Source organism: Lissotriton vulgaris, chromosome 11 (genome assembly GCF_964263255.1).
Source record: "Lissotriton vulgaris chromosome 11, aLisVul1.2, whole genome shotgun sequence".
Taxonomy (NCBI): Eukaryota; Metazoa; Chordata; class Amphibia; order Caudata; family Salamandridae; genus Lissotriton; species Lissotriton vulgaris.
The window spans coordinates 109664961-109691317 of NC_141699.1; the positions used below are offsets into that span (position 1 = coordinate 109664961).

Here is a 26357-nt window from a genome sequence, read left to right on the forward strand (position 1 = left end):
CACAACCCTACCCTCAGTGGTGTTGCAGAGATATGTGAGTGGGGAAGATCCAGACTATTTCTTCAACAATTTTGAACGCATGGCTACGGCAGCCTCGTGGCCCGCCGATAAATGGGTACAATACTTAGGTCCTTTATTATCAGGAGATTTACAGGCAGCATACCAAGCTGCGACAGTGCAAGCGGGAGTAACCTATCCTGACATTAAGAGATGTATCATGGAACGTCTAGGAGTTGATGATGAATCATATCGACAAAAACTTAGACAAATGAAAGAAGGACCACAAGAGACACCTAGAGCTTTGTATTTCCGGGTTAAGGACATGGCAGATCGATGGTTAAAACCCGCCACAACCGATAAAGACGGGATTATGGCCAAAATGTATTTGGAACAATACTTGACCTCCTTGCATCCTCCCATTCAAAAGTGGGTACGTCAACAAGACAACCTTACCCTAGAGACAGCGGTGGAGATAGCAAGTGCCTATAGTAGAGCACAGGAATTGCAGATAGGTAAAGATGACTTCCACGGAAGAATAGGAGGCCAGGTGCCTCATCGCCCTCCTCGACCTCCAGTGGTTAAGAAACCAGAACCAATATCCATTGTGCCAGGAACCCCCATCTTTAGAGCTCCGATGGGACCACAGTGTTTCCAGTGTGGAGGTATGGGACACATAGCAAGATTCTGTCCACAAAGAGAGAAGGAGGAGCCCATGGAAATCGAAGTAGCTCGGAATTATTACTGTTCCTCATCAGAAAGGAGACAATCACCTTATCATTGTACTGTGTCAGTGAATGGACTTTGTCTGTTCCTTTTCTTGTTCTCTCCTACGGCTTTCTTTCTTTCTTTCTCTCTTTAGACACAACAATTGAGTGCTAATTATAAGACTCTTTAGACCCCTGGTATCTTTCTTGTGTTATTAGATTGGTTAGTTGGGGGACAAGATACATGTAGGTCTATAAATATCACTTCCCCTTGGACCCCATTCACATTCTGTTCGTAGTAGTGAATGGACAGCCAGTGACTGCCCTGGCCGATACAGGGTGCCTGCATAGTGTGGTACGTCCACAGGACCAAGGTCCTAATATCGGTCCGATTGATGGAGCAGTTGCTATAAGATGTGTTCACGGGGACACTAAACCCTATCCTACCGCTCAAGTACAGATACAACATGCCGGCGATACCGGCACCACCCTAACTGTTGGTCTGATACCAAGGTTGCCTGAGCAAGCTATTCTTGGGAATGACTATCCCAAGTTGTCACAGCTATTAAAGGACAAAGCTGACCAAGCGACGAATGGTTGGCCAACGCTCCGTTTGCCCAGGAGGAGGGAAAAGAATGGCCACCTGCCAAAGAACGAAAAAGCAAAAGTCAAAGGAGAGCAGAGAAGAACAGGTCTCAAAGTGTATTTCCGGTCTTTCAAGACGAAAATCCATGGGAGACTGACAGAAGTTTTCATGCAGCCCAACATGAAGATCCTGTGTTACAGGAAGCTTGGAGTCAAGCATTACAAGACGAACACCCCCAACATGTAGGTCCTTATTTTTTTACGAAGAACGGTTTGTTATACCGGAAGGGAAATCCTAATCAGAAAGCACAACTATTGGTTCCAGGTCCCTTCAGAGAAAAAGTTTTGTATTTAGCCCACAGCCATCTTCTTGGGGGTCATTTCGGGGCTGACAAAACTGAAAAACAGATTCTAGAACTTTTCTACTGGCCCGGAATATACCAACAGGTTAAGAGATATTGTAAGGAGTGTCCCGTTTGTCAGCGGAATAGTAGATACCATCCACCACGAGTTCCCCTTAGACCACTTCCAATCATTGACAAACCTTTCCAGAGAGTAGGAATGGACATAATAGGGCCTCTATTACCCTCGCGTAGTGGCTGTCGATACGTACTTGTAATGGTGGATTACGCCACAAGGTTTCCCGAGGCCATACCCTTACGAAGACCAGATGCGTCTAACATCGCCAAAGCCATGATCACGGTCTTTTCTAGAGTAGGTTTTCCGAAAGAAATCTTGTCTGACCAAGGCACACCCTTTGTGTCTCGATTAATGAAACAAGTATGTACACAGTTAGGAGTCAAACAAATCCGTACCTCGGCTTATCATCCACAAACGGATGGATTAGTCGAGAGGTACAACGCCACTATAAAAATCACACAAAAAAAACTCCTTGCTTTGGAATCTAGAAAGTGGGAAGACATGCTACCACTGGCTCTATTCGCCATTAGGTGCAAAGAGCAGAAAAGTACGGGATACTCTCCATTTGAGTTGTTGTACGGTCATAAACCGCGTACTTTGTTAGAAATGGCACAGGAAAGATGGGAGACTGAACCCCTATCACAGAATACGTGTTGAATCTGCATACACACCTAGGTCAAATTAGGACCATTGTTAAAAACAATCTAGAAGAAGCCCAAGCGGCTCAAAAGAAACAGTATGATAAAGGAACAAAAGAAAGGACTTTTAAGGTAGGAGACTCAGTACTACTTATGATGTCTTCCTCCGATCATAAGTTGTTGGGACAGTAGCAAGGCCCATATACGATACTTGACCAGGTTACTTCTGTGACCTATAGGCTTGAGTTAGATCCAGTGCAGCATACATCCCAGATATATCACGTTAACTTACTAAAGAAATGGGAAGGTCCTGTTCCAACCAATGTAAACATGGCCCAAAGTGTGTCCACCCCATTTGATCAATGTGTAGACCCTGGGTTGCCTGAAGCCCTGAAAGAAAGCCTATCACAGGTTTTGAGGCCAGTACAAGACACTTTTTCCACTAAACCTGGTAGAACCGCGTTTATGGAACATGCGATAAAAACTGCTCCCGGGAAGAAGGTGAAACTTCGACCCTATCGCATTCCTGAAGCCCGGAGACAAACCATACGGGAAGAAGTCCAAAAAATGTTGGAGATGGACATTATAGAACCCTCCGTAAGTGAGTGGAATTCACCAATAGTTTTGGTTCCAAAACCAGACGGGTCGGTACGTTTTTGCATCGACTTCAGGGAAGTCATTAAGATTTCAGAGTTTGACACCTATCCCCTTCCACGGGTTGATGAAATGATAGAAAGAATAGGCCAAGCCAAATATATCAGCACACTCGATTTGTGTAAGGGATACTGGCAAATTCCCCTAAGACCCGAAGATCGAGAAAAAACTGCGTTTTCCACTCCTGAAGGGTTATACCAGTTTAAGGTATTACCCTTTGGCTTACACAGAGCTCCAGCAACTTTTCAGAGAGCTATGAATATCATCTTACGGCCCTATGAGACATATGCTGGTGCGTACATTGACGACATAGTCATATATAGCGAGACTTGGGAACAACATTTCTGTCATCTCTCCAATGTAGTGCAAGCTCTAGGACAATATGGCTTAAAGATTAATCCTGCAAAAAGCCATCTAGCCGCTCAAACTGTTAAGTATTTGGGCTATTTTGTTAGGGGATGGTGTAATCAGACCACGGGCTTCCAAACTGACAGCCATATCACAGATTCCTTTACCTCGTACTAAAAAGGACTTACAAGCCTTTCTGGGTTTACTGGGATATTACAGAAGATTTATCTTTGTATACTGATCATGCTCCTCTAGAATGGTTAGCCAAGAATAAGGGCCACAACGAGAGAGTGCTCAGATGGTTCCTTTCACTACAACAATACCGATTCCGAACCAAACATAGGAAAGGAAGTGAACAAGTAAACGTGGACTTTTTATCTAGATTTCCTCAGGATCCAACCCCGAGTAGAAGGACAGCAAGGGAAAGGGGATGTGAGGAAATACTCACCGATGCGGTCTCGTGGGCCGATAATCTTCATGAACGAACTTCCGAGGCAGCGGGAGAAGACGTTGGGAGGGGCGGCGCAAGGAGAGAAACTATACGGAGGAGACTGCGTGGAGAAGCCCAGGAGCGGAGAAACCCAGGACGAGGAATCGGACGAGCCCTGGAGTGAGGAGTGGTGGATCCGCACTCCCACAATTACCATTTTATTTTTCAATCCTGCCAGCCCATACTGGGTCTAGGGGTGGGGCGGGGCCATTGCTGGTGACTGGCAGAAGCAGGGAGGAGTGGCAGGCACTGCAAGCGCACATGTTGGTTTGGCCGTCTGTCTTGTGACGACCAGCCTGACATGCGCACTTTATATCTCTACAACCCGAGCTGTGTTGCACAGTCCCCCAGTCCCTGAGTGAATGCCGAGCCAGCCGTTTCAACCAATCCTGGAGCTTCTCTCATGCTGGTTAATGGTATTGAAAGCATGAGAGCAGGGTCTGGATTGGTTTGGGGAGTTCACTAGACTCTGGAAGCCTGTGCTGGAGCCACGGACTGCCCGGACCAGAAATACACAGAGGCAGCAGGTAAGTACACTTTTAAACTTTTTTTGTTTTTTTTTTAATTTTTTTTTTTGTTGTTGCTATCACATGGTACAAAATGACAGTTATTCGTTCTTTAGAGCAGCGTCAACATTCAGCTGCCTATGATCAATGGAGCAACTTTTTTACGTTTTACCCCCCCAACTTAAAACTTGCTACTTCAAGGGTCAAAGCTCACGATCTGGAACAGTAGTCTATTGCAACATTGGTGTGTCTATAGGCATCTAGCAGCCCTGAACGCAGTCACTGGTAATAACACTCTCGCCTTTATTTACAGTTCCCGGGTCCTTGTGACATGCGCTGCATCTGGGTCTCACTCCTCCCTTCCTCCCACCACTCCAGATCCTCATCATCCCCTGAGCTGTCTCCATCCTCCTCCTCAGGCAGAGGCTCACAAATGTCCCCACTATAGGTATTCCAGGGTGTCCAAATTCTGTTCCATTTTCGTGGATTATGTCTCTGTTGATATACTGCCCTCTCTGTCACCATCAGCACGTCCATATTTCTGCACCATTGCTCCAGTGTCGGTGCCTCCAGTGTCCCCCAATTCTTCGCGATATCACGCTTTGCCACCATTACGCCAATGACCACCCAACTTTTCGCATGCAGTGACAAGTCTGTTGGGCCCCACACGTTTAGGAGACAGACTCTGGGGTCAGGCGTGAACGGGTTCTGGAGGGTCTGGCTGATCGTGCGTGTGACACGCCTCCAGTAGTCCTGTATATTCGGACAGGTCCATATAGTGTGGAACAGTGTACCCTCCTCCCCACAATTTCTTAGGCAATATGGGTGTTCTGCTCTGTGTATTTTATATAGTGTCGTGCGGGTGTAGTAGACCCTATGTAGTACTTTGAATTGGACCAGCCTGAATCGGGTGGAAATACCTGCCTCCCTGGGCGATGCCAGGGCTGTGTTCCAGTCTGCCTCATCCAGGTCCCCTATCTCATCCTCCCAATATTCCTTCAGCCTTCCAAGGGGATCCGGCAGGTTGTTCAATAGTTTGCGGTAAGTGAGGGATGTTGCACTTGACTCCATGTAATCCGTAAGCAATCGGTCCTCTAACGGAGCCGATTCCGGAAGTGTCGCGCCTGGTTTCAACACTGACAAGAGTGCGTGCCTAATTTGTATGTATCTGTATGTTTCGGTCACCTCAAGGTTGTATTGCTCCCTCAGGGTCGCAAAGGAGAGCACGCCTTCCCTTGTCCATAGGTCGCCCACCGTGGAGATCCCAATGTTATCCCATTGATCAAACCCTTTTGAACTGCGCAGGCTACCGAGGGCTTTGGTATCCCATAGTGGCGTGAGTTTAGTGATCACTCCCTCCCAAGCCAGTCGTCTTTGCGCTTTGTGCCAGATGGCTACTGTGTGTTTGGTAGGTCCTTCCAGCTTCCTCACCATTCCTTTATTGTAGAGTGGGGCCAGGAGGGTGGATGTGCCCAGTTGGTGTCTATCCGCCTCATATGCCGGGTCGTCCTGTGCTGCGTGGACCCACTGGTTGATCACCTTGAGGTGTGCGGCCCAGTAGTACAGTTCGAGGTTGGGGAGGGCTATCCCCCCACTATACCAGTCCCTAGTTAACTTCAACTGTGCAACCCTGGCCGGTTTGTCTCCCCACAGAAGGCCGGACAATTGCGCCGACACGTGGCGGAAGAATGATACGGGGACCATCGCCGGCGTGTTTTTCCAGGACATAGAGGAAGCGAGGCAGCGCCATCATCTTAAAGAGCACTGCTCTACCTAGAAGTGTTAATGGGAGATTTTTCCAGAGGCGCACGTCTGCCGTCAGCCTGTCCAGCTGGGGCTTAAGATTCAGTTCAAGGAAGGTTGAGTGGTCCCTCGTAATCCGTATTCCTAGATACTTAAAGGAGATGTGTTCTACGAGCAATTGGCAATCCTCAGGCAAGGCTGGAAGGTCGCCCTGCACCATATAGATTATGGACTTGGACCAGTTAAGTTTATAGCCTGAAGCTGCACCGTGGCTTTCGCACAGTGCCAGTAAGACCGGGATACCGTTCGCGAGGTCCATGAGGTAGACGAGCATGTCGTCGGCGTACAGGGATACCCTATCCTCCCATCCACCTCCCCACTGTATGCCTTTCAGCAGCTGGGTGGTTCTGATAATCGTGGCCAGGGGTTCTAGCACTAGGGCGAACAGTAGTGGCGAGAGTGGGTATCCTTGTCTCGTGCCCCTTGCCAGCGGAAATTCCCTTGATATGTGTCCGTTTGCGGTTACCCGCGCCACGGGTTCGGTGTATAGTAGTCTGACCCACGATATGAACGTCGGGCCAATACCCACGTGCTCCAGGACCGCAAAGAGATAGCGCCACTCGACCATGTCAAACGCCATTTTGGCATCTAGAGACAGTACCGCTGCTGGTTCCTCCAACTGCGGGGCACGGGCCAGTACCCCGTGCAGCCGTCTCAAATTCAGCGCCGTACTCCGGTGTGGCATGAAGCCCGACTGGTCCGGGTGTATCAGATGCGTCAGATGGGGCAGTAGCCTGGTGGCCAACAGTTTCGCCAGAATTTTACTCTCGGCGTTAAGGAGGGAGATCGGGCGGTATGGTCCGCACTCCTCAGGGGGTTTGCCGGGCTTAGGTATAGCGACAATTACGGCCGTGCGCTGGTCAGGAGGCAATCGCCCCCGTTCCCGACACTCCTGGAACATACCGAGCAATGGTGTGGATAGCGTTTCGGACATGAGTTTGTACCACTCTATCGGCACACCATTGGGGCCCAGCGCTTTCCCCGGGTGTAGTGCTGCTATGGCTATCTGTATTTCTTCCGCCGTCAGAGCGGTGTCAAGCTCGTCCCGTTGGTCTGGGGAGAGAGTGCGGGTCGGCACTCCTATGAGAGAGCTCTCTGCCATCTCTCGTGTGACCTCATATTCTGGGGAGTATACGGAGTGGAAATGGTCTGCCAGGAGTTCCACTATTCGTGCCGGACTGGTTTGTATCTCACCACTATGGTCCTTCAGTTGGAGTATGGCCTTCTGACTTCCCCGTGCCTTCTCCAACCACGCCAGGAGCTTCCCTGCTTTATCGCCTACGTCATACACCCTACTCGTAGTTGCTGACATATTTTCCCTCACCCTGCGGCGCAGAAAGTCGGTATGACGTTGCTGGGCCATTCGGAGCGCGTGCTGGTTGTCCCCAGTCGGGTTCCCCTCGTGGTCCTGTGTTGCCTTGCCAAGTTGTTCCTCTAGACCTATCAGTTCCTGACGCTGTGCGTGCTTGTGCTGTGCGATCACTGAGATCGCCTGCCCGCGGAGTACCGTTTTGTAGGCCTCCCACAGGATTGTAGGCGACGCCACTGATCCCACATTTTCGGTGAGGTAAGATCGTGTACTTCTTTTCAGAGCCTTAGCTATTCCCGGCTCCCTAAGGTACCCCGGGTAAATAGGATAAACTCGTCTAAGGGTCCGTTCCTGACTGGACAGAGTCAGTGTCAGCGGGGAGTGGTCGGAGACCCCTCGCGGTCTAATCTGAGAATCAGTGAAAGTGAGGAGACCCCCTCCCAATGTCAGGAAATAGTCAATCCGCGATAGGCTGTCGTGAACAGCCGAGTAGTATGTGTACTGCCGGTCTTCTGGGTGGAATCGCCTCCATACGTCTACTAAGCCCTGCGCTTCCATGAAGTCATGTAATTTGGAGTGCCCCGGTGTTTGTGTACGCACTGGGTGTCGATCTAGGGAGTCTTGTGCCACTGCATTAAAATCCCCACCCAGTACAAGATCCCCTTCTGGAAGGTCTAATAAAAATTTCCCTAGATCCGGGAAGGCTATGGTGTGTAGTGCCGGCGGGATGTACACTGATACCACGTTAAGCGGCTTTCCCTCCCACTGTCCATGTACCGCTGCGAAGCGCCCCTGTGTGTCAACTGCAACTGATTGGGTTAGAAACCTGGACGAGCGATGAACTAATATCCCGGTGCCCCGGGACCCCTTCGTGAACTCAGAGTGGACCACCATGCTGTAGCCTTTCCTGTCTAGGGCCTTTGTGGCCGTGTCGGTGAGGTGTGTTTCTTGTAGCAGGACCAGGGCGGGGTTTAATCTTTTTATACTTTGCAGGACCAGCCCTCGTTTAATTTTGTCACCCAGACCCCTCACATTCCAGGACATGAGGCTCAACGGGGACGCCCGCCCAACATCAGTGCCCTCCCCCATCATGTTCGGGTATGCGGACGGAATATTTGCGCGCGTGGAGGACCCGGAGGCCCGCGTAGTGACCCTGCGTGCAGTATCGTGACACTACCATTCTGTGCTCGTGTGCCCCTTTGTAGCTATCTTGACCCTGTGTAGAAACTAAGAACCAAAACCCCATCCTACCCCCAACTCCCCCCCTCCCTGCCCCCCTGCTCAACGGACTCAAAACTGCCCGCCCCCCCAACTCAGAAGAGTGCCTGATCCCAACCCTTAACATAGTACTTGCTCGCTGGGGTGAAGGCTTCTCCGTGGTCAGCGGCCCCCTTCCTCAGCTGCGGAGGCCCTTCCGCCCAGTGTCCAAGGCGGCCTTGCCATTCTTCGTTTCCATCGGTTCAACCAGACAATAGCAGTGATTCATTGTTCTCCGTCTGCACTGTCCTCCTGATGGTCGGCCAAAGGGGAATGTAGCTCTGCATCTTCGTCGTTGGCTTGCGAGCCCTGTCGTGAGCCAGCAGTACGGTGTTTATTCTGTCTGTTGGAGCGACGAGGGAGGCCCGCCGTCCTCCATCCCTCTAGCCAATTCCGCGCCACCTCCGGGGAATCAAAAAACCAAGTCTTGTTATCAGCCACGACCCGAGGCTTGGCCGGGAAAAGCATTGAGTACGGGATTTCTCTGGCTCTCAGTTCTTTTTTGACTTCAAAGAAGGTTCTCCTCCTCCGTGCAACCTCGGCCGTGTAATCAGGAAAGAATGCGAGTGTCGCGTTCTGGATCTTAATGGGGGGCGAGTTCCTTGCCGCCTGCAGGATGGCGTCCCGATCCCTGAAATTGAAGAGTCTCGCCACTATCGGTCTGGGGTTAGCGCCTGTCTTATGGCGTCCCCCCGGTACCCGGTGCGCCCTTTCCACTGTGAAGAAGGCGGAGAGTCCTTTGGGCTTCAGAGTCTCTTTGATTAAGTTCTCCACATATAGGTCCATCGCCCTCGTGTCTTCCGATTCCGGCACACCTATTATACGGATGTTGTTCCGCCTCGAGCGCCCTTCCTGGTCATCGAGCTTTTCGCGCAGTTCCTTATTTTCTTTTGAGATGCGCTCCATGCTAATTTGCAGTTCCGACACGTCTTCAACCAAGGATTTGGTCACCACTTCCATGTTCTTCACCTTCTCTGTCATCTTATGAAAGTCCGCCCTTATAAGTGTGATCTCGGCTGAGATCGACCCCACCGTGGCTTGTACCTGTGTGAGGGCCCGCATGACGTCGTCAATGGTCGCCTTCTTGCCACCGGTCACTTCGGCCGTCTTGCTCGATTGTGGTTTGGCTTCCTGTGAGGGAGAGCCGGGCTTTTCGTATGCAAACCGGTCCAGGCGCGATTGCGCCGCCACGTTTTTAGGCCCCTTGCCGGCCATCTCGGCGTCCCTTGGGCCGACCTGACTTTGTGTAGGCGCTTCACCCCAAGTTCCACTGGGGGCCGTACCTCCCTATCCTCCTCAGACAGCCACCAGGGGGTCGTCCCGGGGCCCACGCTGTGTTCAGGAGTGAGGTGGAACCCTTGAGAGGTGTTTTGGTTGCTGTGGCCAGTAACGATACCAGGCTGGACAGGGTCTCCGTTGTCTGGTGGTGTGAGGCTGCCAGTCGAGTCTCGGACTATTTTGCGGGGTAGGCAACCGATCGATGCCGCCCTGAAGGAACTTCCGCTGTCCCCCTTCAGTTCCACGTGTGCCGCCCCTTTCTCGTGGCCGTCAGGTCTACTGCTCGGGTCCCTTGATGGTGGTGGGGGGCCCCGAGTTAACGCCAGGCAGATCCTACTGGATTTAGGATGAGTGCCCCGTGCGGTCGCCCATCAACTCTCAGAGCCCAATCCGGGCGGGGGTGTCTTAAGGTCTATTATTTAATCGGGCTCTCCGCCGCTCAATGCGCCCTCGATCGGCGGGGGGGAGCTGCAGTGCGGTCTATTAGGCAGCGCGGGTCCTCCGTCGCCTGCCCCAGCGCTCTGGCCGCCGCTGTTCAAGATGGCGGTTGCCGGTCTCGATGCCGCCGCTCTGTGTGCCGGCCTTCGCCCTCGCCGGGCGTCAGGGACTGTGTCCCCCTCACCTCAGATGGGCCCCTCGCCAGGAATCCCGGGCTCCTGCTGTCCGGTGATGTTGGCTGGATGCCCCGGTCTGTTTTCGCTGCCGCTCTCCGTGGCCGGGCACTTCCGGTAATTCACTGCCCGAGACTGGCCACTTCCTGCCAGGCTTGCCGTGTACTGTGGTCCCCGGTCCGGATGTTGCGCACAGGCCCTCACGGGGCACTGTCAGAACCGTACTTCCCGACCTCGGATTGAGGTCCCGCTGGTCCGGTTCGCTGCCGCCTGGTCCTGGGCTTCGTTGCCTTCCCGCCTGGGAAATTTTGACGACGGATAGATGTGCGGATTTATCTGGGAGCCGCTTCAAGCACGGAGCTCTCCCTCTAGGCTGCCGCCATCGCCGGCTGCTAGCCACGCCCCTCCCAAAACTTTTTTGTTTTAATTAAATGGTCCTTTTGACTCGGAGACAGGTACTGTGTGAAACGTCCAACTCCCGAGCTCTCAATTGTGGCCTGTTATAAACACTGTTTGGAACAGACCATGATTGAGAGCTTTGATGTTGAGCGCAAAGGCTTTGCAGGTTTCCGACAGTGGCTGTCAGTGGATCAGATCATTCTCCCTTGTGCTGCTCCAACACTTTAAATTGACCGCAGCCATCTGTGCACAATCGCCTAATATCACTTCTGCAAGACCAGCCTTTCGTTATCACTCAGAACTGGCTTGTAAGAGTTCTAGTGGGAAATGAGCAGTAAGTTTAGTGTCACTACTGCTGCTAGCAAACAATCTATGGGACAAGACTAATCATATGAAGCTTACTTCAGGGATCAAAGAAGAAGGACAGAGGGATACTCACTACCCTTGAACTGGACTCCACTTCCAAAACCAGATTGAATTACAGATCCCCTGGCACTCCTCACCTCCTGAATTCATAAGATTGCCACATTACCTGTAATCGGAGATCCCATTACCTGACTTCCTGATAAGATGACCAAGTAGCTTACTTAGAGTTTGCTGGCAACCTGCCCCAACAGGTAAGCAGAAGGATATCCCCCACTCCTCTGGCAGAAGACTGCTTACCAAGCTTATTAATCTTTAACAGGCAGTGGACGTGTCTGGCAAATTCACTGCTGTGGTGGCTTTGCTGAAGGTGCATAAGCTTTGCCAAGCGGATCCCAGTTCGGAAAGTTTCGTTTTGCGAAAACAAATTTCCAAAGCGGGGGTTTGTCACTGAAAAACAACAAAAGCAAATGGGCCAGACATGCTATGAGTTTTCTACACCTTTCTGGGTGTTATTTATTTGATTTCCAGTTTGAGACCACTATGTTTTTCTGCCCATCCAGAATGGGAAAAGTAATTTGCAACACTGGCCCTAAATAGGTAGGAGGGTCTGACGCACATTGACCCAGAGCCCAATAGGAGATGGACAGTTGGCCAAACGTTTCCGCCAGCAGAGCCAGTGGAAGCTTCGTCGTATGAATCATGGCGCTTCCTGGTTGAAAAAGACGACGCTACGGTTGGGGCACTTCCCCACAAAGGACCTGACCCTCGAAATGGAAATGCACATGGCCGACGAAAGAATGCAGATTGTGTGGACAGGGATGAGACATTACTACACCTTCTATGCATCTGCCCCTCGCTTCTAGAAACCCGTAAAATAGTCCTTCGTAAGATTTTCAAGAAAAAACAATTAAGGACATGCAGAGCAGCTGTCACAGAATGTCTGCGAGGCCTGTCAGTGCAACTGTCCTGCAAAGCTATTACGATTTGGGAAATAGCAGCCAAAGAACTAGACAAAACACAAGAATCAACTTGAGTGGCTCTCTCAATACTGACTGGCCCGACCTCACCTTTTCATGCACTATTTTTTTATCTTTCCTCAATGAAATATCCTATCACTTTAAAACCGCTTTGTTTATAAATGTAATATTTCTTATTTTAATTGTTAACGAGGATTGAGTAATGACGACACAGTGTTTGTGTTTTTTATTCTTTGCATCTTTCAAATCTTCACTTTTAATTACTGTGAACAACGTGTTTTTACAATCTTTTACGATTTTTTTTACGAAATCAAATAAAAGTATCATTGACTTGACTTGACTTGACTTGACTTGACTTGGTTGAAAAAGAATGGGGGAACAGCAAGTTTAGAGTATGGCACATCTGATGCTTTTTTGCAGATCTCTTGCATCTGCCAAAATCTAATGAGCCCCTAACTTTGTATTATATGTGCTAAACTCTATCTGATACCCAGATGCTTTGCACTGGCCAAAAGGTGCTCCCCAGCATTTTAGAAATCTCAGTCAATAAAGAAAGAAACATCTATAAAGTAATTGAGAATTTGATTATGAAAAGAGATTCATTATACATTTTATCATTTGAACTAAGACAAACTTTTTTATGCAAAATGGGAGTGGTGTTTTTTTTAATTAATAAACGGTGCAATGTAAATCTTTAGATTGTAAATTAAATAGAAATAGCATCTATGGCATTAACGGGTAATATTGAGTACATAAGTAGAATTTTAAACGGCATACAATGAAATATACACCATTATCAGAGATTTTGCTGCAATGAATGCAATCACATCACACTGAAGTTGAGATAGCTCTGCATTGTAATGAGTTGTATGTTTCTTATTTGAACCTATTGCAGTATACTCATCCTTTTGAAAGTAGAACATGCTCTGTCCTATGTCTGCCGCCTTTAACCCCTGGAAGACAGGGCCACATCTGGAGATAGATGTTGCCTGTACATGGATTAAGTTCCTGCGTTGTGCCTGATAATTAGGGTTACTCTAGATTATAATCAATTACACTGATGTCAAAGTACATTACTCTGGCGTACACAACCAATAACAGGTCTATTCAATGCATTTGTGTTCCTTATTGTGGCAGCCATGCTGTGCCTTGTCACAAGGACGCGTCTCTCGATTGCTCCACCCCACCATCTTAGCGCACATAGAGATGCATTACCTGAAGGCTCCATCAGAGCCGGAGAAGGGTTCGCTGTGGCTGGTCTCACAGAAGTGATTCTTGTCTCGGACATAGGATTTCTGTCCTTGACACAATGCACAAAGCTGGGGGGTCAACACTCCCACCCCTGGGATGCAACTGGCATTGAAAAAATCACCAACAGCTGGATAAGGAGAAAAACAAAGAAAAATATGCATTCAATATATAAAATGTGTTTGTTAGGGGAGTGTGTCCAGGAGGCTATTACCTTAAGTTAACTTACTTGGTCACAAGTCTACAAGATAAACACTTCACGTAAACATGTTGGTGACTAGTCTATAGGAGAGGCGAGCCACAAACACATCTTTTGATACTCTTTTCAAGGTACCACATTCATACAAATCAATTTGGCCACTAGTTCTTAAAATATTCAATCTATACACTCCTCTTAGCTCAATGATCTGTGACTACCCAATCTTTACCATACATGATCACTGGTTTCAAGTATCCAAATCAAACACACAAACAGAAATTAGGTCACTTGACTACAATACGCACAATAAAATCCAATCCAAACCTTTTTGGTCACTGGTTTAAGGAGAACCAATTCATACACAGCAACAACGACATCACACCGTCACAAGAACTCTGCAACTCCCTCAGCACGTTCTTCCACTGAAAGATCGCAGATATACATGACAGCTTCAACCCCCAGACTCCGCCTTCAGTCACCGAACCAGCGACCCCCACCCCCACCCTCAGCGCCTGGACCCCCATCAGCTCTGAAGACACCACCAACGTCATGAACTCCATCCACTCCGGCTCCCCCTCGGACCCTTGCCCCCATCATATCTTCAACAAAACCGACACCATCATCGCACCCCATCTCCGGAACGTCATAAACATCTCGTTCGGGTCAGCCGCCTTCCCCGAGAGCTGGAAGCACTCAGAAATCAACGCCCTTCTGAAGAAACCCACAGCGGACCCCAAAGACCTCAAGTACCTCCGCCCATCTCTCTTCTTCCCTTCCCGGCCAAAGTCATCGAGAAAACCGTCAATAAACAGCTGACTGCTTTCCTAGAGGCAAACAACTTGCTCGACCCATCCCAGTCCAGATTTCGAGCCAACCACAGCACCGAAACCGCCCTCATCGCAGTCACTGACAACATCAGGACCCTGATGGACAACGGAGAAACAACCGTCCTCATCCTCCTGGACCTCTCGGCAGCCTTCGATACCATATGCCGTCGCACCCTAATAACCCGCCTCTTCACCGCTGGGATTCAAGGAAAAGCCCTGGACTGTATCACCTCGTTCCTCTCCGACAGAACCCAGAGAGTCCGCCTCCCTCCCTTCCGCTCAGAAGCCACCGAGATCATCTGCGGCGTACCCCAAGGATCCTCGCTCCGCCCAACCCTCTTCCATATCTACATGAGCCCCCTCGCCGCCATTGCACACAAACACAACATCAACATCATCTCCTACGACACCCAGCTGATACTCTCCCTCACCAAAGCCCCAGCCACGGCCAAAACCAACCTATAGGAAGGGATGAAAGACGTTGCAGAATGGATGAAGCTCAGCCGCCTGAAGCTGAACTCAGACAAAACGGAGGTCCTCATCCTCGGACAATCCCCTTCCGCCTGGGACGACTCCTAGTGGCCCTCAGCACTGAGCTCCGCGCCGACACCCTCAGAGCACGCACGCAACCTGGGATTCATCCTGGACTCCTCCCTCACGATGACCAAGCAAGTCAACACCATCTTGTCATCATGCTTCAACACCCTGTGCATGCTCCGAAAGATCTTCCGGTGGATCCCCACCGAAACCATAAAGACGGTCACCCAGGCCCTCGTCACCAGCCGACTGGACTACGGAAACGCCCAATAAGCAGGAACCACCGCCAAACTTCAGAAACGACTACAACGCATACAGAATGCCTCCGCACGACTCATCCTCGACATCCCCCGCCACATTTCCGCCCACCTGAGAAACCTGCACTGGCTTCCCGTCAACAAGAGGATCACATTCACACTCAAAATTCATCTATCAAAACCCCCCCACAAACACATGCATGTGTTTTGGCCAAGGGTCTCCAACATACCTATTGTTAGTATACAATCAATACACACCCAGCATCCAAATCCCACACTCTGTCGAATTCGGAGCAATGGAACTATGTTGGCTACATCTGCTAGTGACATTTACATCCATAGATTGAGCAGATGGAAACAAATAAAGCTCTTTGGCACCTGAAAGCCCACACACTTTTTGCCCTTGGTACAGGGCTTCATGCACACCGGAGCTTAGTATCATACATCTTTATCTGTCTGCGAGTAATTGCGAACTGAACATTTTAAGCAGCCTTCACTGCAATACACTCTATTCATTACGTCATAGCTCTACGGAGGTCATCAGGAGCTAAAAGGGTTCCACCATTGTTAACTCGCAAAACACTACATCTTCCCCTCTGTTAAATGAAAACTTACCAATTTTGCAAAAGATATATACATTTAAATCTCTTTACTTAATCTCTTTGGCGCTGTAATTGTTCGATCTGAACGTCTCGTATGAAGTTGAGACCTATCACCATCATGATCCAAGATCTGCTGGGATGGAGAAAAGGCAGCCGCAGCAGTAAGTAGTGCTTCAGAATTAGTCTCTCCTTCACCATGGTGATCTGGTTAACTAACAATCAAATGCCAAAAGTGAGAAGAGTCTCTGGTGATAGACTTCCCAGAGAGCTGGGCAGTCACCATGTGTCCTTCAATTAACACCACTTGGAAAGGTTCTGCATCAAAGGGCGCATCAGATTTTCTTTTCTTCATCTGCCATATAAGCACTCTGTATCCTCTCTGGAAGATAATGTTTTTCGCACGACACCTTCAGTCAGCTTATGTTTTCATCTTTTGTTTCTGAACCAATTCCCTTATTTAAGTTGCATTCTCATATCTTTCTCTCTGATTGGTCCACTGGGGTATCTTGGTTGTCATTGCTCTTCCGAACATCAATGTTGCCGGACTTTCAACTGTGGTCGAGTGAGATGTCGACCGGTAAGCTCGCAATGTATAGTTTAACACAGTTTGCAAATTTAGCTTTTCAAGTGTAGTACACTGTACAGATTTCTCTAGCATACTCATAAATCTCTCAACCAGTCTGTCGGCCTGCGGCCACAGAGGAGTGCTCTTTTGATGCTTTATACTTAGATTCTCTAAGAAGTCTTTGGACTCCCGACTATTAAAAGGAGGGCCATTGACAGATTTTAGCATGGCTGAAACACTCTATGTCACAAAGATGCCATCCAGTTTGTCAATGACTCGTTCTTGAGTGCTGGAGGAGAGATCCTCAATTAATGGAAATCACAAGTATTTGTCTACAATCACCATCAAGTGATGTCCATTGTCGAGTGGACTGAAAAAGTCAATGGCTATTCTCTCTCAGGCATGCTTCGGGCGTTCCGACTACTTTTGTAGATAGACAGTTGCATAGATGACAGACCTTTAATTCCTTCTCAACTAGCTCATCGACATATGGAAATCAGACTCTGGCTCGGAGAGCTTTTTTTCTGGCAACGATTCCCCTTTGCCCTTCGTGGGCCACTGCAAGGATTTTCTGCTGCAGACTCTCCGGAATCAAGATTCTTGACACTCACAATATAAGAGGTTGAGGGTGCTGGTTCCATGACTGATGTGTAATTATATCTTTCACCTTTAGGATGTCACTATTGTGGCTCATTGTAGTGATAATCTGGGCTAAGAAAATGGTAGCTGGTGTGTTTGATTTTATGATGAAGTTGATATAAGCTTCAGCTGACTTGGATGGAGTGCTTTGACCTTGAATGGGCAGTCTGTAAAAGTAGTCAGCAGGGTTCTGATACTTTCCTGGATGATGCCCAATGTTAGAATTGTACTCTTGTAGCCAGAGTCCCCAACGTTCAATGCAAGAAAGCATTTTGGTCTTTGGATTGTCAAATATTGTTAGCAAAGCTTGATGATCAGTTACCAGCGCAAAAGGCTTTCTGTACAGGAATACATCAAAGTGTTTACACACCCACACCACAGCTAAACTTTATTTTTCAGGTTGTAAGCAAGTTCTAGTTGGGAAAAAAACTCCTACTTGCATACAGCACAATATGCCTTCGAGCATTCCGGTCTCCGCTGCTGTGAAAGGATAGCACCTAACCCCACTGGGCTAGCGTAGGCAACCTCTGTATGAGGTTTTGGATTGAAATAAGCCATTTCAATAGCATTATCAATGGTTTGTTTGATTTTCTCAGAACTGTTGTCACATTCATGGGAACACAGAAATGAAACATTCTTTTTAGTCAACTGTCTTAATGGAGCACTTATAGTGGCGCAGTCTTTTATATAACAGTAGCTGACCATGCCAATAAATTAATGCACCATGAAACATCTTCTGGGGGCTCAGCATTCAACCACGCGTGTACTTTAGCAGGATCCAGTGTCATACCCCCATCAGAAAAGGTATGTACAAAGAATTTCATCTTTGTCTTAAGGAACTCACATTTGTTTGCATTCAAAGTCAAACCTGCTTCGGCAAGTAAATGACATACATGTGTAAGACCTTTATCATGTTCTTTTTGTGTAACTTCGTTTACCAATTTGTCATCGCTGTAATTAAACGCATTCATGGCAGACTGTATGATTTGTTGAATAACATCTTGAAACAGTTCTGCAGTGGATGACAGACCAAAACTTAGGGACTGATTTATATCTTTGCGGGACTACCGTCGTCTTCCCCGTGGCAGCAGCTATTAGTACTCCGTCGCGCTGATAGAGTCCTTCCCGGTGTATTTAGATGTGGGCTGGCTGAACCGCCATCCACATCAACAGACTGTTTTCCGTTGCATAAGCAGAGCCCCTCCATTAACGTGGCGGACTCCTCTGCTGGCTAACAGTCTAACAGTACTTAGTCGCTGTCAGACTGGCGGGTTAGCGCCGAGTCTATTCAGATTCCCCCGTTGTGCTGGTGTTGTCCTAGCAGCATATTCCTGATAGAGTGAGCCTCTGGTGAAGTGGAGACTAGAGAGTACTACTCATTAATGTGTCACTGCACATATATATTGTGTCTGCTTCAAAAATATATGTAGGTAATGTGTTATGCCTTTTTTATTTACATATAGCATAGTACACAAACAACATACATATACTGTTGAATGACATCCGCAGGCACCACAAGCACAACCACAGCCACCACAACAACAAAAATGTTTTTTTAAGTGTCAATACAGGTGTGTTCATTTTACCTTGAAAAGTTGTAAAATGAACACTAATGCATTACACATAAGAAAATATTTGCACGTGAGAGCAATGTTCAAATACACAAGATTCAAGCAAATGTTAACATGATTCATAGTAGGACAAGTGAAAAAGAAGCTTACCTTACATTCTGGCGACAGCAAAGTATATTAGTGTCGTGATCAAGTAGTAGCAGCATAGGAAGGACCTGTACAATGGGGTTAAAGATGAAAATGGAAGTGGGAAACAGGAAAAAAGGTAAATCTCTACCTCTTTTCCATTGAATCCACCAACTCAAGTTTGGAGGTGTCCTTGCCATAGTATTACCGACAGAAAGGCACATTGTGATTGGCCCAGTGGTAATCTCTGCTGAACTCTCCCTGACAGCTGCTTTTACCTATGACGTTGTCGACGTCGGAGGAACATTCTGGTGGAGACAGCAGCACTAAGACAGTCTATCGTCCCGCCAACATCTAAATAGAGCAGGCGGACGGAAAAGTGCAGGCGAGACCAGATCACTAAGATGTAAATCAGGCCCATGGTCTGTTTCAATTCAAAAGACTAACATGTGTAGAAAAGGTTGAAATGTACCTGCAATCGTCTGATGATAACCTTTATTTAAAAATCAAGGCGAGAGAAGACCTTTGTACCATTCAGTTGCGTTATCATGTCAACAATGTGTGGACCTGGATGTCGTTCTCGTTCAATTGCCTTCTTTACCTGAAGCAAGTCAATGCATAAGTATACCGCTCCTTTACTACCATGATGGGAGAAATCCATAGTGTTTGGCCAGTAGAACGCTCAATTATATCATGCTTAAGTAACGATTCATGTTCTTTTTCAACAGCATCTGGTAAATGAAAAGCAATTTGCCTCTGTCTCTGAGCAAGAGGCCAGACGTCCTTATTACTATGCAACTTTACTTTCATAGTCTTAAGCTTTCCCAAACCATGAGACAACAAAGGGAACTGACATACTATTTCAGGGTGAGCATTCATGTTGTAATTCACGGAAAATCCGTCCAATATCAGTAGCTGTGCTGAAACTGAGTAAATCGGCCCTCAGCACTGTCCCTTGGAGCACCTGGGTGGGTGCTTGCACCTTTGTTTAATTTTTACTACAAATGAATCTTGACTTTTTATGGGTGTCAATGCAGCCCATGTATACACTTTGGTTTTTGACTGCATAAGTTGTGGTAACGGATGCAATAAAAAAAATCCTCAGGCATAATGTTTATCGATGCACCACTGTTGATATTGAAAGGTATTGAACAACCATTTACTTTCAGTGTAATTTTCAGGCAATGTTTGAATGACTTTGGTGCTTTGGCATGTTGACTTTCCTTTGACTGACATTTTTACTCACATGCAGCCAGTCCAAAATGCACTCCCTTTTCTGAAATAAACGTCGACAGGGCACATCCATCTTCTTCACTTTCACTTAATACTGATATAGAGGAACTGTGTTTGACGATGATTTAAATACCAATCAACTTTACTCAGTGTCAATTTATTGTACTTGACATCTCCACTGGGTCTTTTGGGTGCGTGTTGAATGTTACTTCTGGAACATTCTGGTGGCCATTTTGTCTTTGCGCCATGAGGCACTTGTTTTCCCTTTGCTTTGCACATTGTCACCAAATGGTTCTTCTTCCCACAGCCCTTACATATGTGTCCAATTGCGGGACATTTGTCTTCGTGTGGAAATGAAAATCCACATCCAAAACATAACTTCTTTTTACATGTAGACATCACCTGGTGTCTTTCAGTCTTTTACTTTGACTTGCTTTTTACACTCATGACTGATTTAGTCTGGGCAACTCCAGACTCCATGTCAGCAGCTTGTCAATCGTCACGCTCCTCAGCTCTAGCAGCCATTAACACTGTTCAAGACTCAGAGTTAGTCTCAGCATTCATCGTCTGCATGAATCGGACAAGCAACCATCAACTCATACCTGTGACGTATGGCTTCTTCATCATTAAATTAATTGAAATTACAGTGTTTGATAAGTCTGTCAAGTGTTTCTACAAATTCATTGATGGTTTTGCCAAATTTCTGTCACTCTTGACTGAAAATATATCTTTCATAGTCAACATTTGGTATTGGATTGAAATTGAGATTCAAGGATTCTTTAATCTGACGGTATGTGATTTCTTCATCATTTCGTGGCATTTTCTTCATGACTTTCTTAATGCCATCACCAGCACGATTTTTGAGTATTTGATCATCTTTTTGTTATCAGTCTCTACAAGAGCATCAATTAAATCTTCAAATGTCTATATCCACGTAGTCCATCAGTCACCAATATTTTGCTTTTTGGTGGTATGTTCCACGGTGGTTTCAAGAAAGTGGGAGCATTGTAGACCAATATGGAGCCTAACGAGGCGGGATATAGCAGTTTTTCGATCACTGTTTCATTATCACTGGGATATCGTAACATACTGGCCTTTGGGTAGTTCATGATGATAACTGGAAACAGGATTTTTTTCTTAGTCTTCCTCGGAAAAACATCCTGCCACTATTCCGAACCCCTAGCTGACTGTAACACTTGTAATTGCAGCATTTCCTTGCGCTTGACTGTCACTTTGTCATTTTTTACACCAGGCTCATCTTAGCAGCATTTGTAATCGTACTGTTATCACTCAGTACTATGTATAGCTCTATGTTGCGTAGTATTACGGTACCTTTATGTACTGCCTGACCAACAGGTTCTCGAGCAACAATGTGTAGATTCTCTGTAAATGTTTTTATTTTCAAATGCTTCACAGCGGCTGGAACTGCGCTTTGACTCCACATGCATTCAGCGTTGATACTGTACTTCGATTACTGCAAATGTGGCACGCACCACTAAGCCACATATGGATCTTAGCATCAAATGTATTCATTCGTGTGCGTGTTACTACGAACTCGACATTCTAAGGCATCCTTCCCTGCAATACACTCTATTCATTAGGTCATAGCTCTACTGAGATCATCAGAAGCCAAAAGGGTTCTGTCATTGTTAACTAGCAAGACACTACAGCACGCACATTCCGTATCTGCAGCAGGGGGCTTCACGCACAGTCTTTCTGAGTGTATTGCCAGAACGCAAGTACACTCTGCTTCTGTGGCAGAGGACTTCACACACACACCCCTTCTGAGTGTGATGCCTGAACACATGCATACTCCGCTTCTGGGGCAGAGGGTATTACACACACCCCTTCTGAGTGTGACACATGAACGCATGCACACACTGTATCTGTGGCAAAGGGTTTCATGCACACTCTTTCTGAGTGTGACACCTGAACACATGCACACACTGCGTCTGTGGCAGAGAGCTTCATGCACAGTCATTATGAGAGTGATGCCTGAACACACGCACTCTCCACATCTGCAGCAGAGGGCATAACATGCACCCCTTCTGATTGTAACACCTGAACTCATGCACACTCTGCATCTGCAGAAGAGGGCTTCATGCACACCCCTTCAGGAGTGTGACACATGAACGCATGCACACTCTGCATCTGGGAAGAGAGCTTCTCGCACACCCCTTCTAAATGTGACACCTAAATGGATGCACACTTCTCTTTCAGATTGTCCTCTCACCTTCTCTTCTTTCTTTCACTGCCTCTGTCACTCTTCCGTCTCCCTTGCTTCTTCTCTTACTCTCTTTTACTCTAATTCCTTTCTCTCAATATTCTCACTCCTCTCTACTGTTCTGTCTCTATCTCTCTCTCTCCATTCCTCCCTGCCCTTCTCTTTCTCTCGTTCCTCTCTCTTTCTCCTCTAGCTCCATCTTTCTTTGCCTGCTCTCTCTCTCTGACTCTTCCAATGTCAATTTCTCTTTTTCTCTCTGCTTTTTACTCTTTCAAAAACACGTTCTCTTCTCTTTCTCTCTCTGATATCCCCTCTTCGTCTGTCTTGCCTCCATCTCTGCTCAGTCTCTCCTTAGTCTCTTTCACTCATCCCTCTGTCTATCATTCATTCTTCTTTAATCTCTTATCTCGCTCTTCTCCTTATTGGGCAGTCTTTTTTCTTTTACTCCTTTCTCTGGTTTCACGAGGACCCCCTAAACTCTATCTCTCCATGGGGCTCAGTCTCTCATGCACACATGCACCTTTACTCAGTGGCTGCTCCTCGTTCCAGTAAATATAGTTCTTTGTCAGCAGGAATCCTACAGGAATATTCCAGCCCGACGTCCACTTGGCACCATTGTGGCAACTTCGAACTCCTCTGAGCCTCTGAATATCGAGGGTTCCCTTCTTGGCGACAGCAACGGCCAACACACAGCTGCCTGGTGGTGGAAGGAGAAAAAGGGAATCTGTTGACACAGGCATCAACACCCAACTCCTCAAGAAACTCCAGATCATAAAGAAAGCAGAAGCCCTCCTCAAACAGAACCACGCCACCCCCACCTCAGGAAACTAGATTGGCTCCCCATCCAGAAAAGATGACAGTTCAAGATTCTGATACAAGTCCCAACACGACCAGGGACCAGCATACATCAACCACTGTCTTAGATTCCACCAACCCGCCAAACACCTACGATCCTCCCGCTTGGCCCTCGCATCTCCTCCCCCGCATCCGCCAAAGCTAAGGAGGAGGTCGTAACTTCTCCTATCTCGCCGACAATGCGTGCAACGACCTAACCCCTTAACCTATGAACATCACCCTTCCTTGCAGATTCCAGAAGGCAACTCAAGAAGTTGCTCTTTGACTGAGACAAGCGAAACCCCAGCGCCTGGATACCCTCAGAGGTGATGAGCTGCACTTTATAAATGATTGATTGATTGATTGAATGGTGGTGGAAGGAGACAAGGGGAAACTTGTTATTTACTAATAGCAAACTGCCTGCGTTCTGCGGTGCAGATTGCCTATTAATGGTGGTGGAGGGAGACAGGGGGAACTTATTAATTACTAACAGCAAACTGCATCCTGTAGTGTAATAAACTGCATGCATCCTGTGGTGCAGATTACCTATTAATGGTGGTGGAAGGAGACGAGACGAGAGCAACTTGACCAATTGATGAAGGTGAAAAGCGACAAAGAAAACTTGTAATTTTCAAATAGCAAACTCTGCATCATGTGATGCAGATTAACGGTGCTGAAAGTCTACCAGGTAAACTTGTTTTTACAAATAGCAAACTGCCTGCATTCTGCAGTGCAGGTTACCTATTACTGGCGGTGAAAGGAGACAAGGGAAACTTGTTATTTAATAATAGCAGACTGCCTGCATCCTACAGTTCAGATTACCAATTAATGGATAATTTTCTAGAATATATGTAATGACCAAGTCACTCCTTCAGTTCATCTAACTCAAGAGGATTCTCTAAGCTATTCTGAAAAAATATATATAGATTGGCACATGATGCTGCTGAAATGCAGGATTAGGGCTTGTAACGATTCAAAGAGTTGGTGGTGGGTAAATAACTCCACTCTGGGAGTGGACTAGTAATTATTTGTAACTGCCTGGATATTTTCCTTCCTAGAAATAAGATCCATTAAAGACTTAGCTCCCATCAGCTTCTTCATCGAGCCCCCACTGTGAGATGTTGTCTAATGGTTTCATTGTGGATATTGAAGACCCAGGTTCTAATTCTGTCTTCCCATAAATTGAGTTATCTTTGGCAAATTAAGGGGCAGATTTACAACTTCTGGCGCATCTCTGCTAATCAGCAGGGATGCGCCAGACGAGTTGCGACGCATCTGCCCACCCTTGTGCTACCACTGATACGCCGCATTTACAATGCGGCGCACTGTGGCGCACAGATGGGCAGATGCGTGTCGCATCATCCGGCAGAAAGGTGGCGCATTGCTGGAGAAGCGTTGCAAGCGAGACGCAGCTCCAGCAAGGCTCGGGGTGCCCCTATGCCTAACATGCTGTGTCAATCCTTACGCCTGCTTCAAGCAGGCGCAGGGTTTTGACGTAGCATGGCCGTAAAAGTGACTGAGTGAAATCTTGTAGATTTCACTCAGTCACTTTTCCGAGGCGTTTCTGCGCCGGAACGCCCCCCCCACCCCCCCTGTACTGGAACGCCCACATGTGGCGCAGGGCTTTACAACGTGACGCATCTCCCTAGATGCGTCACGTTGTAAATACCCCGCAGCATGGTGCTGGCTTTGCACCACCGCTGCGTCACAAAAGTGACGCTACGGTGGCGCAAATGTAGCGTAAGAGGCTTGTAAATCTGGCCCTAAGTGTATTTCCCTGTGCTTCAGTTCACTTTTCTGACAAAATTGGGGCGCACCGCAACAGACTAGTACCAGTACTGAAATCTACATTTAAAAATCTGGACGTGTACACTTGATTCTCCTCCTCTAAATATTTGGTTTTATTTTGTAATTCCAACTATCCTTATGCTCCCACCAGCTATGTCCACCAAGGACTTGGTTTCTGTGATCTGTGGTCCGCAGATATTACTGCCAGTGCCAAATAGGGGTTGCAACCCTAAAACTCCACCAACTCTGAAATGAAAGTCTCTTGGTCACCTAAGTCAGCTCTCCAGTGGTATAGAGTAAACTGATTCACCAAGAGCGTTTGTCGGTGAGGGCTTTTATCAAGGTGTATCCTTACAGCTTCAGGTTCAAAAGGCATAAAAACCTTCTTCTGTCCACTGTTACATCTGAAATTATACAATACCACTTCCTACTACATCCCCGCATTGATGACAGAACCGTTTTGTAGGCTAGTCACTCTTTCCACATGGGAAGCTGGGCTTCATTGATCTTTGTTCCTCCGCTCACATCTCAACCATTCTCTTTTTTTTAACTATCTTGCCTCACCAGTTTAAATATATTTACTATGTGATTTCCAAAATTTAAATCTATGGGCCTCATTTATGAGGCCTTGCGTCACTTTTGCGCTTCCAATGCATCACTTTTTGTGACGCATCGGCAGCGTAAAACATGCCTCCTGTTGAGCACTATTTACAAAGTGACGCATCTAAGCAGATGCGTCACTTTGTAAACCCCTGTGCTACATTATACCTGCGTCAGGTATAATGTATGCAAGGGGGGCGTTCCCCCGCAAAAAGCCTCGTAGAAGTGACGCAGTGAAATCTATGAGATTTCACTGCGTCACTTCTAGGACGCCGTTGCGTCAAAATCTTGCACCTGCCTCACAGCAGGCGTAAGACTGACGCAGGCCCTTTCACATGGGGCTTGCCCCATGTGAAAAGACGCATTGCTGGAGTTGCGTCACTTTTGTGAAACACTCCAGCAATGCGTCACTTTTGAGCTTACAGATACGTCAGAAATACTGACGTATCTGTAACTCCTTGCGACATCATGTGTCATACATTAAATATGACGCATCAGCTATGTCGCAAGGAGTGCGCACTGAGAAGTGACGCATCGCTGCTTTCACGCAGCGATGCGTCATTTCTCATAAATGAGGCCTTATGTACGGAAGTGTATCTACCTGAGCCTAATGTAAGCGAAACATGTTTATATAATCCCTATACATATTTTTCACCTGGGTATGCTTACATCGGGGTACCGAGAGAAGAATCAGAGGGCTGGCCAAGGGCATGAATTGCAAATTGTTATTGCACGTTCGGGGGTTCCCCAAGGGTTAGAAAT

General features: G+C 47.4%; 1 protein-coding gene across 1 annotated transcript in view; it reads right to left on the minus strand.

Moving 5' to 3' along the window:
* Nucleotides 1-26357, minus strand: part of LOC147679066 (serotransferrin-2-like) — a 189369-nt gene that overhangs the window by 91804 nt on the left and 71208 nt on the right. Inside the window, exons 4-5 of the mRNA XM_086944711.1 lie at nt 22894-23070; nt 13561-13723 (exon numbers count right to left, since the gene is read on the minus strand). Coding sequence (XP_086800837.1) covers nt 13561-13723; nt 22894-23070 — 340 coding nt within the window. The remainder of the gene's footprint in view (nt 1-13560; nt 13724-22893; nt 23071-26357) is intronic.